The 16996-nt window shown below is 42.4% G+C and overlaps 3 protein-coding genes across 13 annotated transcripts in view; 2 read left to right on the forward strand and 1 right to left on the reverse strand.

The window, feature by feature from the left end:
- The window catches only part of CLTC (clathrin heavy chain), a 76175-nt gene extending 74313 nt beyond the window's left edge, over positions 1–1862 (forward strand). For 4 of the 5 annotated variants that reach the window (XM_032280702.1, XM_032280703.1, XM_032280704.1 and 1 more), the window contains one exon: positions 470–1862. In XM_032280702.1, coding sequence (XP_032136593.1) covers positions 470–594 — 125 coding nt within the window. In that variant the 3' untranslated portion in view covers positions 595–1862. The remainder of the gene's footprint in view (positions 1–469) is intronic. The other variant, XM_032280706.1, reaches the window with a different exon arrangement.
- A 2450-nt stretch (positions 1863–4312) lies between these two features.
- PTRH2 (peptidyl-tRNA hydrolase 2) lies at positions 4313–15444 on the reverse strand. Of its 4 annotated transcripts, none has more exons than XM_032280714.1 (3): positions 15226–15444; positions 5961–7286; positions 4313–5098 (listed from the first exon to the last, which is right to left on the reverse strand). In XM_032280714.1, exons 2-3 carry the CDS (start codon positions 5961–5963, stop codon positions 4559–4561), a joined length of 543 nt encoding a protein of 180 aa, XP_032136605.1. In that variant the 5' UTR covers positions 5964–7286; positions 15226–15444; the 3' UTR covers positions 4313–4558. The 4 variants fall into 4 exon arrangements, with proteins under 4 accessions (XP_032136605.1, XP_032136607.1, XP_032136606.1 ...); XM_032280716.1 differs by lacking the exon at positions 15226–15444 and adding an exon at positions 5438–5540 and having other exon boundaries at positions 5961–6481; XM_032280713.1 differs by having other exon boundaries at positions 4424–5098; positions 15226–15342.
- A 37-nt stretch (positions 15445–15481) lies between these two features.
- VMP1 (vacuole membrane protein 1) overlaps positions 15482–16996 on the forward strand; it is a 138750-nt gene continuing 137235 nt past the window's right edge. For 2 of the 4 annotated variants that reach the window (XM_032280708.1, XM_032280710.1), the window contains exon 1: positions 15482–15600. The gene's annotated coding sequence lies outside the window, so the exon portion shown is untranslated. The remainder of the gene's footprint in view (positions 15601–16996) is intronic. The other 2 variants (XM_032280709.1, XM_032280711.1) reach the window with 1 other exon arrangement.

Below are 16996 nucleotides of genomic sequence, written 5' to 3' on the forward strand. Positions count from 1 at the left end.
CTTGGGAGGCTGAGGCACGAGAATTGCTTGAACCCAGGCAGCATAGGTTGCAGTGAGCTGAGACTGCACACTGTACGCCATCCTGGGCAACAGGGCAAGATTCTGTCTTTAAAAGACAAAAAATTTCATTTAAAAAACTTTTCTTGTGCTGATTTTATTGTGTCATGAAATATAATGTGCATGTTAGGTATGTGTCAAGCATAGAGCATCAGGCATATTGTGTTCAATCATAAGTAGTTCTGGCCTTTGGCCCTGCGCTGTTTGTTGGCCTTTTAGGTAGGAACTTTCTTAGAGTAAGGCTGTCATGTCAAAATTGTGACAATCAAATATGACCCCCATATAACTCATTTGAATTCGAGGCTGAGATTATGTTGCTAGAGTGAAGGAGACTGCAGTGTTTTAAATGCTAACGATTTGTCCTGCCTCCTTGCCCCTGCCCTCTGCTCCGTTTTGTTTTCTTCTACTTTAGGTCAGCCCCAGTTGATGCTGACAGCAGGACCCAGTGTTGCCGTCCCTCCCCAGGCACCTTTTGGTTATGGTTATACTGCACCACCGTATGGACAGCCACAGCCTGGCTTTGGGTACAGCATGTAAGATGAAAAGCTGATCCTGTAGTCACCTATTTTCGTACTGAAACATCGTCTCTACCCACTTCTGTTTATAATGGGGGAAACAGGCAACGTGTTCTTGTAACCTTTACTTCATGAAGGACTCCTTTTTTGTTTCTGACTATAAACTTGGATCACCTATGTTAAAACCTTATTTCACATTCCACATCATTTTAGAATTTATTTTCGAATGGGAATAGTTTCAATGTTTTATTCACTTGGGCTTTTTTTCTTCCCCCTCATTCTTTAAAGAACTGCTTAATATTCGATCTGTTGTGAAGAACCCGATTTGCACTCTGTAGTGTTTAAAGAAACAAAGAAACTCTAATACTGAATCTCTTAAATTTAGTGTATGTAAACAGCTTACAAATATGTATTGTCTAAATGCATTTAAATCTGTTTTATTCAGAGAAAAGCTAAAGCAAAAATACTGGCATATGACCATGCAAGACTGTCAGTGCCAACAAAGACAACACTAATCAGCATATCCTACATTGGATTGCAGTGCTCTCCAGATAATTTGAAAAATGTTACAGACAACTTGCCTGATTTTTAAATGAGCATAAAAGGCCCTCTAAAAAGGCCCTCTAACCTATGCAGGTTTCCCCATTATGCATATAGAAAATGCTAGTATGTTTTGCTCACTTCATATGTAACAGGTGCCCTTATGTTGTGCTGTATCCTGTGCTTTTTCTGTGGGACCATTCCATTCAGGAGCAAAGAGCACCATGATTCCAATCTTGTGTGTGTTTACTAACCCTTCCCTGAGGTTTGTGTATGTTGGATATTGTGGTGTTTTAGATCACTGAGTGTACAGAAGAGAGAAATTCAAACAAAATATTGCTGTTCTTCAGTTTTGTTTGTGGAATTTGAAATTATTCAAATTTAAAATAAATTACTGGACTGTGGAAATAACATAGAATTGAAGTTTTAATTAAATACCACTCAAACCAAAATAATAGTAGTTTTTGTAGTTTTATATTGAATATTAAGGCATTACAGGGAGGCATGAAAGGAAGAAGAATGAGAAGACATGTGAAGACATTGTGAATTCTGTCAATGTGCATTCCTGTAGTTCATTAATAAGGTACATGCAATAGTCTAAAGAACCAGTCGCTACTATAGTGGGTGACATTTAATCTATCTCCAGTATTTTAACCAAGCAACACTTGAGGTTTTTATCTAAGCATTTCACTTAAATGAACAAACCATGGCTGTTATATTAACTTGAAATAAAATATATTTAAACATGTAGTTAATATGCTTTTTCTCATAATGAATTATAAAGGTGCCCAAGTTGATCTTTTGAAAAATTGGTTGTGTGAATCCAGCTCTTGCTTATGACTGAGAATGTTCTTAAAGTTCATTTCACTACCCCTTAATTCTCAATCGTTACACATAGCCCCTTGCTGAGTCTTGCATTGCTTTACAACTCTCTTAGGCAAATTACCTACCATAAGCTCCACAGAAGTTTTTAAAAACTTAAAATCCCTGTTTAAAAACTTAAATTCCACCCGGTGCGGTAATCAGCCTGTAATCCCAGCACTTTGGGAGACCTAACATGGTGAAACCCCATCTCTACTAAAAATACAAAAATCAAACAGGCAGTGGTGGTGCACACCCAGCTGTGGCCAGGTACAGTGGCTCATACCTGTGATCCCAGCACTTCGGAAGGCCAAGGCGGGTGGATCACCTAAGGTCGGGAATTCAAGACCAGCCTGACCAACATGGAGAAACCCTGTCTCTACTAAAAATACAAAATTATCTGGGCATGGTGGCGCATGCCTGTAATCCTAGCTACTTGGGAGGCTGAGGCAGGAGAATCACTTGAACCCAGGAGGTGGAGGTTGTGGTTAGCCAAGATTGCACCACTGCACTCCAGCCTGGGCAACAAGAGCGAAACTCCGTCTCAAAAAAAAAAAGATCCCTGCTATAACTCAGGAGGCAAGAGGCTGAGGCATGAGAATCATTTGAACCTGGGAGGCAAAGGTTGCAGTGAACCGAGATCACGCCACTACACTCCAGCCTAGGTGACAGAATGAGAGTCTGTCACCCTGTTTAGTTTCATTCTGGACATTAAGTGAAACTGTTAAAGTGCATGTTGGTGAAGAATACAATGGTACCCCTGCTTTGCTTTGTGGGAGGTGCCATCAGTTTTCCCCACCACTGCTTTTGTACCATCAGTGCAAATATCAACACAGGGAAAAAGAATAGAATTATGAAAACATTTTTGACTCTGTGGAGACTCCATGGGTTCTGCAGAGTATACTTTGAGAACTATGATTATGAGTCCTATAAAATACTAAGTACAGAGAAACTAGAAACAAGCACATATCCACAATTACCAGAATTTTCATAGTATTTCTCTTAGTAGATATGCCATGATTGATCACAGTTACTTAGCCACCCCATGCCATCCTGTTAGGAATGGCAACATTGAATTTGGAGCCATCAGTCTATCTGAGGCAAACCTCAGAAATTACCTGAGCCAGAATCATGCAATTAGCATTGGGTTCAACTCAGTTGTAACTGTTGCATTTTGTTGCATCACTTTTGGAGCCAGTAAACATTCTGTTTGTTTAGAAATAGTTGCTATTGTGGCATCAATCACAGTTAGAATTTCTTCTATGCTGTTATATGCCTGTGTGAAGTGTATAAAATGGATCAAATATTAGAATTTTCAAGACTGTCTTTAGTGTTCTGCCCACAGTATTCCACTAATGACCTTAGACCTTGAGATTGTGTTATAATGCTGCTTATATTGTAGTTAATGATAGAGAGTTGGAGCCACTTAAAATGGGCCCATTACCAAAATTCTCCCTGGCATCATTATAGTTCTCAGGGATATACTGATTTTAGAAACTACTGTCAGTATCCTCCTAAAAGAAGGCTTTAAAGAAAAACAGTTTCAGGCCGGGAGCAGTGGCTCACGCCTGTAATCCCACTTTGGATTACAGCTCCCAGCACTTTGGGAGGCTGAGGCAGGCGGATCAGGAGGTCAGAAGTTCGAGACCAGCCTGATCAACAGGGTGAAACCCCGTCTCTAATGAAAAGAAAAACAGTCTCTAACAAGATGACAATCAGGAAGCTATGTGGCTTGGGAAGTTGGGACCCTCTGCCTCATATTCTGGGTAACTGTTACAATATTGTAATGAAGATTGTACAACTGTATCTAAAGATTAAGGGGAAAAAAGGCACCCTTAATTGTCTGATTCTTTAAGTTCTAGGCAAAAAACTAGCAGGGATGACAAACTACATTCACTTTACAGTTACCATAAATTCTTACCTGGGCCCACCCATTTCCATCTGTAAGGTCCATAAGGTTACTCCAGAAGGATCAATGGCTTCACTGTTAAGGAAGGGGGAAGTGAGAATTTTCAATAGGCTGCGATTTAGAATGACTGCTGATAACCTTTAGCCAGTATGTGTCAGGGAAGGTGAACATGAAACACTGCACAGTGTATCAATGCTATAAAAACCTCAACCTTGAGACAAAAATTCAAACAGGTTATAAACCATTGGACTTCACTGAGGATGGCCATGATCTATTAATAAAGTAGGCTATCAATCATCCAAGAAGCAACAGCAGGGGAACAAACTGCAGCTTGCCTCCAGTGGGAATACCCTTGAACCTCAACCTTCAGTGGGACAGCATAGTCTTGGGGAAGGGCTACCACGGTTTTCTCCCTTTTAATCCAATTATATCATGACCTGTTTCTCTCATCTTAAGTATCTGTTTCAGCCTGTCACTTGAACCACCAAGACCACTTAACCAATAGTACTGTTTTTAAGCTCAAGATGACAACTCTAACTGCCAAGCACAGAACATGGGAATAGGTTTTATTTTCATCTCAAGAACATTTTTAAGTTGGAAGAAGAAATTCAGCTTTTGTCAGAATTTGACAGGCTTCAAACACCTGTGATAGAGGGGCTGTCATATCAACGTCCACCTAGTAAAGTTTTAGGTGACCAGTGACTTTGTCAATTAGGTCTGCTGGTCCTGGCCCAATTCCTAGTACAGTTTGAGAGCCTGGTGCAATTTGAGTACGTCCAGCATCTTGGATTAAACTTACAGTCAGTCCCAGCATTTTCGCATGGGTCAATAATGCAATCAGGGTTTCTTCATCAGGAGCTTTGACCACCACCTTGGGCTGGCCACAGTATTCCCACTGTTTGAGCACTTCAGGATTTCTTCTTTGAATCTGCTTGTAGGCTGAAACAGCGGCATGAGAGCACTGGGCAGCCACTTTCCCTTTTCCCATCTTTAAGTCATTTCGAACCACAAGAATCATCTTGTACTCCCCACTTTCTCCCAAGATGCTTGCTTCAGTTTCAGTCTCTGTGTGTGTCTTGCTCATCCTGCTTTTGGGGAGCATCCCAAAGCGTACTCGGAGGCTCCAGCCCAGGCATATGCCACAGGCAACTCCAACAGCCAAGCTGAGTGCACTGGGATGAGCCAAATATTCCATAACCAAGGATTTGAAGGGCATCTTAAGGGAAAGGAAAGCAGTTATCATTATCCAGCAGTAACAACTTAGGCTTATCAGAGGAACATTTTGACTATACACTTAACTGAATGAGGTCATCCAGAAAAAAGGCAAAACATAACTTGGATCTTATGCCTGTACCCTCTTTCCAACACCTGCCCCACCACCAGTGTACTAGAAAAAATTCAAGCAACCACATGAAGCAGTTTAGATCATTTCGCATCTTGAGGTAAACAGTTGCATCAAGTTCAAAAACTATTCCTTAGTTTTCCCTTAGTCTTATGGAAATGTTCTGTTTCAGCAAGATGCCTAAAAGATTTAAAGAAACCAAAAGTAACTCACCCCTTTCCTGGAAAACAGTGCTAATCTGTGTTTTCACAATGCAGTGGTTCTCAAGGGAGATGGTATCAAAGAAGTTACCCTCATTACTGTCACATTAACAGGCCTGGAGTGAGGTGCACTACTGACATTTACTAAGCCTGAGCAAGGATGCTAAAAATCTTACAAAATGAAGAGTTGTCCCACTGGACATTAGTGCAGCTGAAGAACTTAATATCTGAGATGAAAACTCCCCAACATCATTTCACATAAGAACACAAAATATTTTTTGCATAGTTTTACCATGTACAGGTGCTCCTCAACTTACCATGGGGTTATATCCCAAGTAACCCAATTAATTGAAAATATCATAAGCCAAAAATGCATTTAATAGACGTATAGAACATGACTTAGCCTAGCCTACCTTAAATGTGCTCAGAACACTTATGTTAGCCTACAGCTGGACGAAAATTATCTAACACAGGCTATTTTATAATAAAGTGTTGAGTAGCTCCTGTAGCAGAAAACAGAATGTTTGGGTACTTACCATTATTGTACACAGCTTGAAAGCACAGTGGTCCTGAAAAATGTTTGAAGCACTGAAATAGCATTAATTGCTGGATGATGGGGATGCTATAGCAATAGGGTCCTCAATTTCCCTCTCTTCTGATGAACATCGAGAATAGGTGGTGGAAGGCATTGAGACATCAACATTAGTTGATGGTTTAGCAAGCATAGTGTTGTTCTTCAGGAAGATACCAAGTTTTGACTGTACAGCTTGTTTCTTCTTTTCATTATATATCTCTCTGTAGCAAGCAAGAGCATCCTGTATCTGCCTGTCAGCTGTAGCGAATCTCTCGTAATTGACATCCATTCCTTCTAACATCTGCAGGCCACTGCTGATAGCAGCAAATGCCTCTGCCAGTTTCTTTGCTGTGAACTTTCTAGGTGCCGTGGGTTTCACTTCTTCCACTGCCTTAATTCCTTTACTTCTTTCTTCCTCCAGTTCAATAAGCTCCTTATTGCAAAGATCTTCAGCCACAATTATTCTATGTACCTGTTTCTTAAAAGCTACAGCACCTTCATTGCCAGCATGTGCTGCCTCACCACTGACCTTCACACTGTGAAAATTATGACATCTTTTGAAGCGCTGGAACCATCCATGACTTGCTTTAAACATTTGTGTATATGTAGGATCACTGGCACGGTCTTTTAGCATATTAAAAAGACTTCTTGCCTTAGCCTGGATCATCAGTACACTAAGTGGTATATGCTTCTGTAGCTGGTCTTCCATCCATATAACAAGTAATTTTTCCATATCATCAATCAGCCCAGCTCTTTTCTTTGTGATAACAGTAGATTTAATTGATGCTGACGATTTCGCTGCATCACGGATTCATTTCTTATCCTTTAAGATGGTTGAAATTGTGGATTGCGAAAGTCCTAACTCACGTGCAATGGCCATTACTGGCTTGCCACCTTCTTGCTGGGCAATTATCTTGAGTTTCATTTCAAGAGTAATTGCCTTCCTCTTCTTCGTCTCACCAGGAACAGGAGACACTGATGGACATTTTGTAGACATGATGGAATGTGAAAACACAAAACACAATATCCAAAAAAGCTGGCAACACAGTATAATGCAGAGAATGGGTTGTTTACCCTCGTGATCACATGGGTGACTGGGAGCTGTGGCTCACTGCCACTGCCCAGCATCACAAAAGTGTACTGTACCACATTATCACTAGGCCAGAAAAAGACCAAAATGCAAAACTCCAAGTACAGTTTCTACTGAATGGATATTGCTTTCATACCATCGTAAAGTTGAAAAATCCTAAGTCAGAGACTGTCCATACTGAATTTTCCGGAAGTGTAACTATCATAAAACAAAGGAATGTCATCCTTTATTATTTTAGAAAATCCTCCTACTTCGGCAAAGCTGTTCATAATATTTGCATCACGAATACGTGTATCAGTCTACAAATGAGGCTGTTGGATTCACAGTGCTTCTATGTAAAGGTGCAAGCATCAGTTTCTTTTCTGAGTGGAGTATTATCTAAGCATTTCTAAACATGGGGCCTCTATATTTGCAATGCACTATATTTGTAATGTAAAGTGGTGCTCTTGGAATCACCATGCAGCGCCTGATTGGCACAGCACAGATGACAGCCGTGGAAGTACTTACAAATTTCCTTTTTATTCTTCTTTATGTTAAAGTTAGGACATTATATTAACATTCTTTCCACTAATTTTAACATAAAAGGGGTTACTGTCTTGGGGGGGGTAGAAATTAGTTTGAGGTGGGGTCAAGAGATAGAGCAAAAAGAAAAAGAAATGGATACAAGGCAACACAGAGAAAAGTAGGGGTTTTTCCTCCTAAAAAGAAAGGAAGAGCATATTTAAATGTTAATGGGATGGAGCCAGAGGAAAGGTAAATGCTCAAGATAGAGAAGGCCTTTACAAAGGAATTTGGTCTTGGAAAGCAGCACCCTTCCCAATTTGAGTTTTAAATCAGGTAGGTCCCCGGATTTGAAGGCAGGAAGGCATTCCCTCGAGGGAAGGAGCTCAGACAGAAGTTAAAATGGAGAAGAGAAAGGCTGAAATAAAAGGTGTGGCAAAATATGGTAGGATGGCAGAGGAATGTTGAAAGCATGGTTAAGATTAATGATGACTTTTTAATGGCAACATACTATTTGTGATTTTCTCCAGTACTATTTAGGAGTTAAAAAAGACTAAAACTACTAATCACTTCCTTCAAACATACAAACTAACCTCCATCCACACTCATCCTTCACCTTCCCCTCCTACTAGAATGGATAGTTGGATGTACCCGAGTTTAAATTTTGCCAGGTGCAAGCACCAAGACACAATGGTACAAGGAAATTTAGGATGAGAGCGAGAATGTTTGACATGTAACCTGTATTATTATTTTTTTCTCTTTTGGCCTACCTGATAAAAAGCAACCTGTATTATCAAAGACTGATTTATGGACAACGAAGTGACGGATGCTATTTACCTAGACATGCTGTTGAAGAACAGGTGTGATGAAAGTAAGCTGTTAAGACTTAGAGAAGTTCATGGGGTTTTGATTTTGGAGATGAACAATTATAAAGAGATACAAAGCCCAGAGCATAGCTATAAGAACTGGCATCTGAAATATAATTGTGACTACTTTCCACTTTCTCAGTTCTTTTAGTTTTATGATATACTGCTTCCCTTCCATTAATACTGATTGGACCTGTTCTAGGGTCTAGGTGATACAGGAGTGCATAAAGCAGAAAGTCTTTTCTCTAATGAAGCTTATACTTTGGCAATGGTTTTGAAATGGTCCAATCCTAATTTTGAATTTCTTTCATTCTGTTTTAAAACTGTGTTTCTATAGCTCAAAGTTTCCACAATACTTTGACATGTATTGTGTTATTTGATCCACATAACACTGAGAAGCGAGGATTACTACCATATCAAAAATGAAGAAATTCAGACCAAGAGAAGTTCAATAAAACAAATGCTATATGCCAGCCATGCACCTTGTTAAGCTGAGGATACAGTGATGAATACAGGCCACTGTCAGCTGTTCATAGACGAGCAGTAAATGTAATAAAAAGGTGTTCGACAGTCTCACTGGGGGTGAGATGGGAGGCAGTGACAGAACATTAGATTCTCATTAAGAAGCTCACAACTTAGATCCCTCGCATAGGCAGTTCACAATAGGGTTCACACTCCTATGAGAATCTAATGCTGCCGCTAATCTGACAGGAGATGGCGCTCAGGAGGTAATTCGAGCAATGGGGAGCGGCTGCAAATACAGATGAAACTTCACTCACTTGCCCGTAGCTCACCTCCTGCTGTGTAGCCCAGTTCCTAACAGGCCACGGGGACCCCTGGTCTAAAAGATACTTGGGACTTCAAGGTAAAGAATGAACTGGATGTTGGCAGTAGATACAGGGAGATCATTTCAGAGGCTGCTATAATGTAATAAGTTAACATTTATGAAGTTTTGCTATACACTGGCTAAACACTATAGGAATTGTCTTTTTTAATGCTCCCAACAGCACTTCAAGGTTAATAACATTGGTCATGGACTTAATGTAGGTTCGCTTAAGTTTTTTGGCTTTACAATGGTTCAAAAGCAATACACATTCAGTAGAAACTTTAAGTACCCATACAAACATTGTTTTTCACCTTCAGTACAGTATTCAATGAATTACATGAGATATTCAACACTTGTAGGCCTTATATTTGATGATTTTGCCCTACTGTACACTAATAAATTGTTCTGAGCATGTTTAAGGTAGGCTAGGCTAAGCTATGATGTTTGGTAGGGTAGGTGTATTAAATTTATTTCCAACTTACTCTTTTGCACAGGTGGGAGTACAGTGGTGTGATCATAGCTCACTGCAGCCTCAAACTCCTGAGCTTAAGCAATCTTTCCACCTCAACCTCCCCAGTAGCTGGAATTGTAAGCACACACCACCATACCCAGCTTATTTTTTTGTTGTTGTTTTTGTTTTTTGGGACGGAGTTTCGCTCTTGTTACCCAGGCTGGAGTGCAATGGCGTGATCTCGGCTCACCGCAACCTCCGCCTCCTGGGTTCAGGCAATTCTCCTGCCTCAGCCTCCTGAGTAGCTGGGATTACAGGCACGCGCCACCATGCCCAGCTAATTTTTGTATTTTCAGTAGAGACGGGATTTCACCATGTTGACCAGGATGGTCTCGATCTCTTGACCTCGTGATCCACCCGCCTCGGCCTCCCAAAGTGCTGGGATTACAGGCTTGAGCCACCGCGCCCGGCCCACCCAGCTTATTAAAAAAACTTTTTTGAGACAGGAGTTTCATTATGTTGCAGGCTGGTCTTGAACTTTGGTTACCTCAGCCTCCCAGGTAGCTGGAATTACAGGCATGAGTCACTGTGTGTGGCCCTCAATTTATGGTATTTTCAATTTGTGATGGCTTTATCCGGATATAACCCCACCCCAAATTGAGAAGCATCTGTACATAATTATGAACCCCATTTTTCAGATATGGAAAATGGAGGTACAAAAGTTATAGCTTGTCTAAATTCACCCAGCTCATAAGCAGCCATCTTAATCCAGAGTGCCAACCCCCATCTTTTTTTTTTTTTTTTTTAGATGGTGTTTTGATCTTTTTGCCCAGGCTATGTGCAACGGCTCAATCACAGCAACCTCCGCCTCACAGGTTAGAGCCATTCTCCTGCCTCTGCCTCCCAAACAGCTGAGATTATAGGCACCTGCCACCATGCCTGGCTAATTTTCTGTATTTTTAGTACAGATGGGCTTTCACCATGCCTGCCAGGCTGGTCTCAAACTCCTGACCTCAGGGGATCCACCTGTCTCAGCCTCCCAAAGTGCTGGGATTATAGGCACGAGCCAAGCCACCATACCCTGTCAAGCTCTTGTTCTTTTTTTTTTTTTTTTTGGAGATGTAGTCTCGCTTTGTTGCCCAGGCTGGAGTGCAGTGGCGTCATCTTGGCTCACTGCAACCTTCGCCTCCTGGGTTCAAGCAATTCTCCAGCCTCAGCCTCCCGAGTAGCTGGGACTACAGGCGCATGCTACCACACCCGTCTAATTTTTTTTGTTTTGTTTTGTTTTGTTTTAGTATTTTTAGTGGAGACACCGTTTCACTGTGTTAGCCAGGATGGTCTCGATCTCCTGACCTTGTGATCCGCCCGCCTCGGCCTCCCAAAGTGCTGGGATTACAAGCGTGAGCCACCACACCCAGCCACCCTTGTTCTTCACATTACTATATTATGCCTCTCCCAACAGTCCAGATGAGATGATGATCATTTAGACAACAGTAGTGAGAATGGGAAAGAAAAACAGTGGCTAAGGCATACCTGTCTGATTTAGTGACTGATGGGAAGTCTGGTGATAAAGGAAAGGGAGAAGAATGACACCTAGATTTGAACAAATGGAGAATTTTGGTGAAATGCCAAGTTTGAATGGAAAAGATAATGAATTAGTTTTGTTTTGAACAAAAGACATCTCAGAGATACCTAGAAAGAAGAAGGAAAAAAAAGGATATATCAGCTTAAAGGAGAGAAAGGCCTAGGACACAGCAGTTTAAAGTCAGAAAGGTCTGGGCTGGAAATATAGATTTGAGACACCTTAGCATGTAAAGTTACTGAAAATATGAAAGAGTATGAGGCCACTTGGACAAGTATGTAGAATAAAGAACTAAAACATAATCCTGAGGAAATGAACATTAGGAATCAAAGGAGGCTGATATGGAGTGGCCAGAAGTACGCGGGTCACATAGGGTAAGCTGTAGAGCATCTAGTTTGAGTACTCTCCTGCTCAAGTGCCTAAATATGGTGACAGGGCTGCACAGACATAGTACTCTATGGTTCTAGCGCCTTTACAGACCCCAACCCCCAAAAAAGACAAAGCAACAGAGGGAGTTCCTAATAGAAAAAGTTTTGAAAACCCACATTATCTCCGTTTTTGTTTTTTGAGACGGAGTCTTACTCCATCACCCAGGCTGGCGTGCAGTGATGTGATCTCAGCTCGCTGCAACCTCCACCTCCCTGGTTCAAGCAATTTCCCTGCCTTGGCCTCCCAAGTAGCTGGGATTACAGGTCCAAGCCATCATGCCCCACTACTTCTTTTTTTGCATCTTTAGTACAGATGGGGTTTCACCATGTTGGCCAGGCTGGTCTCGAACTCCTGACCTTGTGATCCACCCATCTTGGCCTCCCAAAGTGCTGGGATTACAGGCGTGAGCCAGCCACTGCACCCAGCCGTTTTTTTTTTGTTTGTTTTTTGTTTTTTTGAGATGGCATCTCACTCTATCACCCAAGCTGGAGGTGCAGTGGTGCCATCTCAGGTCACTGCAACCTCTGCCTCCAGGTTCAAGAGATTCTCCTGCCTCAGGTTCTCAAGTAGCTGAGATTACATGCACATGCCATTACACCCAGCTAATTTTTGTATTTTTAGTAGAGACGGGTTTTCGCCATGTTGGCCAGGCTGGTCTCGAACTCCTGACTTCAAGTGATCCGCCCACCTCAGCCTCCCAAAGTGCTGGGATTTACAGGCATGAGCCACCACGCCTGGCCAAGTTTCTATTTAATGCTTACATAACAGCAGGACTTTTCTTTGATAATCTAACAACCAGACTCCAAACTGAACAAATACTCAATTATTTCTAAAAAGGTATATTAACCTCTATATTAACAATTAGGATTCTCTGAAATAATCTCTAGGTTGCAAAGTAACCAAATATCCCACATACTAGCTTCAGGTACTATCTGGAGAAGGAACTGCTCTATACAGAGAAGGTATTATGTGCTGGATAACATACTAAATCCTTTATATTATCCATTACCTCGTTTATCGTTGCTATGAATACATAAAAAGGAAGACATATCAGCCTAATTTTAAAGATGAGAAACATGAGGCTCAAACAGAGAAGCTGCCCTTTTTTTTTTCTTTTTTTATTTTTTTTTTCTAAAGAGAAGGGGTCAGCCGGGTGCGGTGGCTCACGTCTGTAATCCCAGCACTTTGGGAGGCTGAGGTGGATCACGAGGTCAGGAGTTCAAGACCAGCCTGGCCAACATGGTGAAACCCCGTCTCTTAAAAAAATAAATAATAAAAAAATAAAGAGAAGGGGTCTCCCTCCGTCACCCAGGCTAGAGCGCAGTGGCATCATCATAGCTCACTACAGCCTCAAACTCCTGGGCTCAAGCCATTCTCCCACCTCAGCCTTCCAAGTAGCTGGGACTACAGGCACATGCCATCACACGCTGCTAATTGTTTTTTAAATTTTTTATTTTTTTATGGACTTGGTCTTCCTATGTTGTCCAGACCGATCTGGAACTCCTGACCTCAAGGAGTTGCTTGAGGTAGAGGCAACAGCATCTCTGAAGCCCAGTTTGAGACCAAACTGGGCAACACAGTGAGACCTTGTCTCTATAAAAAAATTTAAATAATTAGCCAGATGTGTTGGCACATGACCATACTCCCAGCTGAGGTGGGAGGACATCTCGGGCTGGGAGGCGGAGGTTGCAGTGAGCCATGATTGTGCCACTGCACTCCAGGCTGGGCAACGACGAAAGACCCTGTCTCCAAAAAAAACATACACCAATAAGATCAAAAACAGAGAACAGTGAAAGTTCCAAATATTACCAAGTTTATTTATTGCTTATGTCCCATATCTCAATGGAGTGTCTAATCATAAAAATGCTAAAACTGGCCGGGTGTGGTGACTCACACCTGTAATCCCAGCACTTTGGGAGGCTGAGGCAGGTGGATCATGAGGTCAGGAGTTCGAGACCAGCCTGGCCAAGATAGTGAAACCCCGTCTCTACTAAAAATATAAAAATTAGCCAGGCTTGGTGGTGGGCGCCTGTAATCCCAGCTACTTGGGAGGCTGAGGCAGGAGAATAGCTTGACCCAGGAGGTGGAGGTTGCATTGAGCCGAGATTTTATGCCACTGCACTCTAGCCTGCGCAACAGAGCAAGAGCCATCTCAAAAAAAAATGCTAAAATTAACATATATTTTTGTTCTTTCTAATCCCATATTAACCTGATCAGATTTATCATCTAATTCCTCTAAAAGAATGTCTGCCTCTTTTCTGTACACTTACTATAAGCATATCAATGAGCCCAGTGCTTGAGGCTAAGGTAAAACAACCATTCTTTGTCTCATAAATAATTCTGGGCAATGACAGCACAATAAAGTAAGTACATCCTATAAAATCTTCCTCTTGGTGCCTTCTAATTCCCCTGAGTAAACTCATCTCAGTAGTGCTCTTGATCCCATTACTCCACCTGTTAATCCTATTTCTTTCCTTCCTTCCTTTTAAGACACAGGGGTCTCACTATGTGGCCCACACTGGTCTCAAACTTCTGGGCTCAAGTAATCCTGTCTCGGCATCCCAAAGTGCTGGGATTACAGGCATGAGCCACTGCATCCGGTATGCCGTTTCCAACCTTAAAAAAAAAAAAAAAAAAAAAAATTCCCAAATCTCTGACCCTTAAGCCACTGCCTCACTTTCCCTGTATAGCATATTCCCAGAGTCTAGTACAGTGCCTGGGGTATATTAGTAAGGATTAAGTACCTCTCTAGGCAATCTCTTTGTGTGATAAAGAGACCAAAATTTTCTTTTCTTTTCTTTTTCAGAGATGAAGTTTCATTCTGTCCCCCAGACTGGAGTGCACTGGCCCCATCTCGGCTCACTGTAACCTCCGCCTCCCAAATTCAAGCGATTCTCCTGCCTCGGCCTCCCGAGTGGCTGGGATTACAGGCACGGGCCACCTCGCCCGGCTAATTTTTGTATTTTTAGTAGAGATGGGTTTTCGCCATGTTGGCCAGGCTGGTCTCGAACCCCTGACCTCAGGTGACCCGCTCACATCCGCCTCCCAAAGTGCTGGGATTACAGGCGTCAGCCTCCGCGCCCAGCCCCAAATTTTCGATTACATTCTTAGAAACCTTTTCTTTCCACGTAGAACTCGACAGCTTGAAACGCTGGGGGTATTCATAAGTGCCCAGCTGAGGGTGTGAGGCCTGCTCGCCATGTCATCAATCTCGGAGACGGCGCATCGATACTGCCTGCGTGGAGGCTTTGCTGGGAACTAGAAATTCTGAGTCCTTCCCTCCCCAGCAGCCTGCTCCTTTCTTCCATAGGACGGTTTGCAGAACAGGGACAGAGGGGCTCAGCGGCCCTTGGACGGAAGACAGTTTATAAAGGAGAAAATGAAGAAGGTGGGTAATAAAATGAGGTGAAAAGAAACGTTCCAACTGTAAAGAGAATGGATAATGATACTGGTTTCCTTCGCCCTGTAAGGAGCCGACCTACCTACAGTACCTCCTTTCCTCACTCGCGCCTTCCCTTCTTCTGGGCAGCGAACACGTTTCTATCGCCCGAGCTACCTCTTCCGGGGTCCCTGGGTAACAAGTTCCGGAACAAGAATCACAAAGCGACCAGTCATTCTTCCTCTTGTCACACCCACAGGGCCCGCACTAAGAGCCGAACTGAAATCCCGCGAGGATCAAAGGAGCTCGCCAAAAGGAGGGAGGAACTTTTCTCTTCTGGAGGCGGTCTCCGGGAGCAAAGTGGGGGGGACCGGACCGGAAGTGACGTACAGGCTTCCGGTTGGCCGGAGCCCAGCGACGGGTGTGAGAGTCGGTCAGGAGCCGCTTCCAGGATCCGGAGAAGCCGGGGTCGGAGCGGGTAGGTAAACTAACTCGGGGAAATGGGGACCGAAGCTTGTGGCTATCCTCAGAGCTTGGCTTCTTCCGGAGCTCTCCTGCTTAGGAATTACGGATCTGGGGCACTGTGATTCCGACTTCCAGCAGTGTTACAGGACGCTGCTGACTCTGGATGTCTCACCCTGGTGGTAGCCAGGTTATTTGGGACACCTCCTCATGGTTGGTCACCCAGACATTGAACCCAGACACCGGAGTCCCGACTGTTCGTTCTCCTCTCTGCGGACTTGGAAACCTTACTAGGCTTCTTTAGAGAACCTCCTAGTCCCGGGATGTCCAGGACCTTGTAGTAAGTGGAAAAGATCTTCCCTGCTGATGACTGAGCTGTTTCTCAGGATCTGTCAGTTTGGTTTTTGCTCTCCCAAACCTCTAGCGCATGATGTTAGATGTATTCGCCCCTAAACAAAATCCAGGCTTGCAAATGCCATCTAAAGCGCTGGTGGTGCAGGGTAGCCAAGGGAATGGGCCTTCGCTCCGCAGAGCCTTTGGAGAGGAACTTCTCAGATCTTGCACTGCTTTCATGAAAAAAGAGTTGTCTGCCTTTCCAAACCCCTGACCCCCGACCCCTGTATTTTATTACAGTGTTGGTATTGCAGTAAAACGTAAAGGTCGACTTAATCTCTAAAATTCCAGAAACCATATGTGGCCCTGTGTCACACTGCTAGATTACTTCTGACCTCCAGAAGATTTTACACAGTCATCTTTTATTTACCTGCAGCTCCATGCAAAAATCTAGTAATACGTGTAGACTGGCCACGGTTGACGTGTTTTGGCAGCATAACTCCTTATCCTAATTTTAACGTCTTTCATTTCTCCTTTGGGTCTTGTCAGAGATTTTGTGGACAGATTGCATTGATAATTTGGAGAAGCTTGTACAAGTGTTTCTAGTGTTGTCATGATAGAGAATTGAATATTCCAGTTGCTACTACCTATTAATTATATTGTCATTAGCTCTGATTTTAGTTGTGTATTCTTAGCATAGATGATGAAAGGAAGAAACGTATTTACTAGGCATCATTGTATGCATTGTAGCTTATGTTTTTACTGTGAAGAGGCATGGTGGTACCTAGACAAATGTGACTGATTTGTATAGGTATGAAATGACTCTCTCAAGTAGAAATTTTATATTTTACTACTTTGCCTACATTATCTTAAAGCACTGAAGGTTATTTTTTTCCTTTCAGGGATATGTCCTACTTGATTACAATTGATTAATACAGTTTAATTTCCTTCAGTCACATTCCAGAAGACAATATACATAGAGGCTTGTTTTGATGTCTTTTAGCAATTTACCTATAGCTAGTTTAATCAGTTTTTCAGTTTACATGTTGTTCTTATTTTGAGTTTGAAAATTTGTTCAC

The sequence above is a fragment of the Sapajus apella genome, unplaced genomic scaffold, assembly GCF_009761245.1.
Source record: "Sapajus apella isolate SASKATOON/1434 unplaced genomic scaffold, GSC_monkey_1.0 scaffold12, whole genome shotgun sequence".
NCBI classification, from domain to species: domain Eukaryota; kingdom Metazoa; phylum Chordata; class Mammalia; order Primates; family Cebidae; genus Sapajus; species Sapajus apella.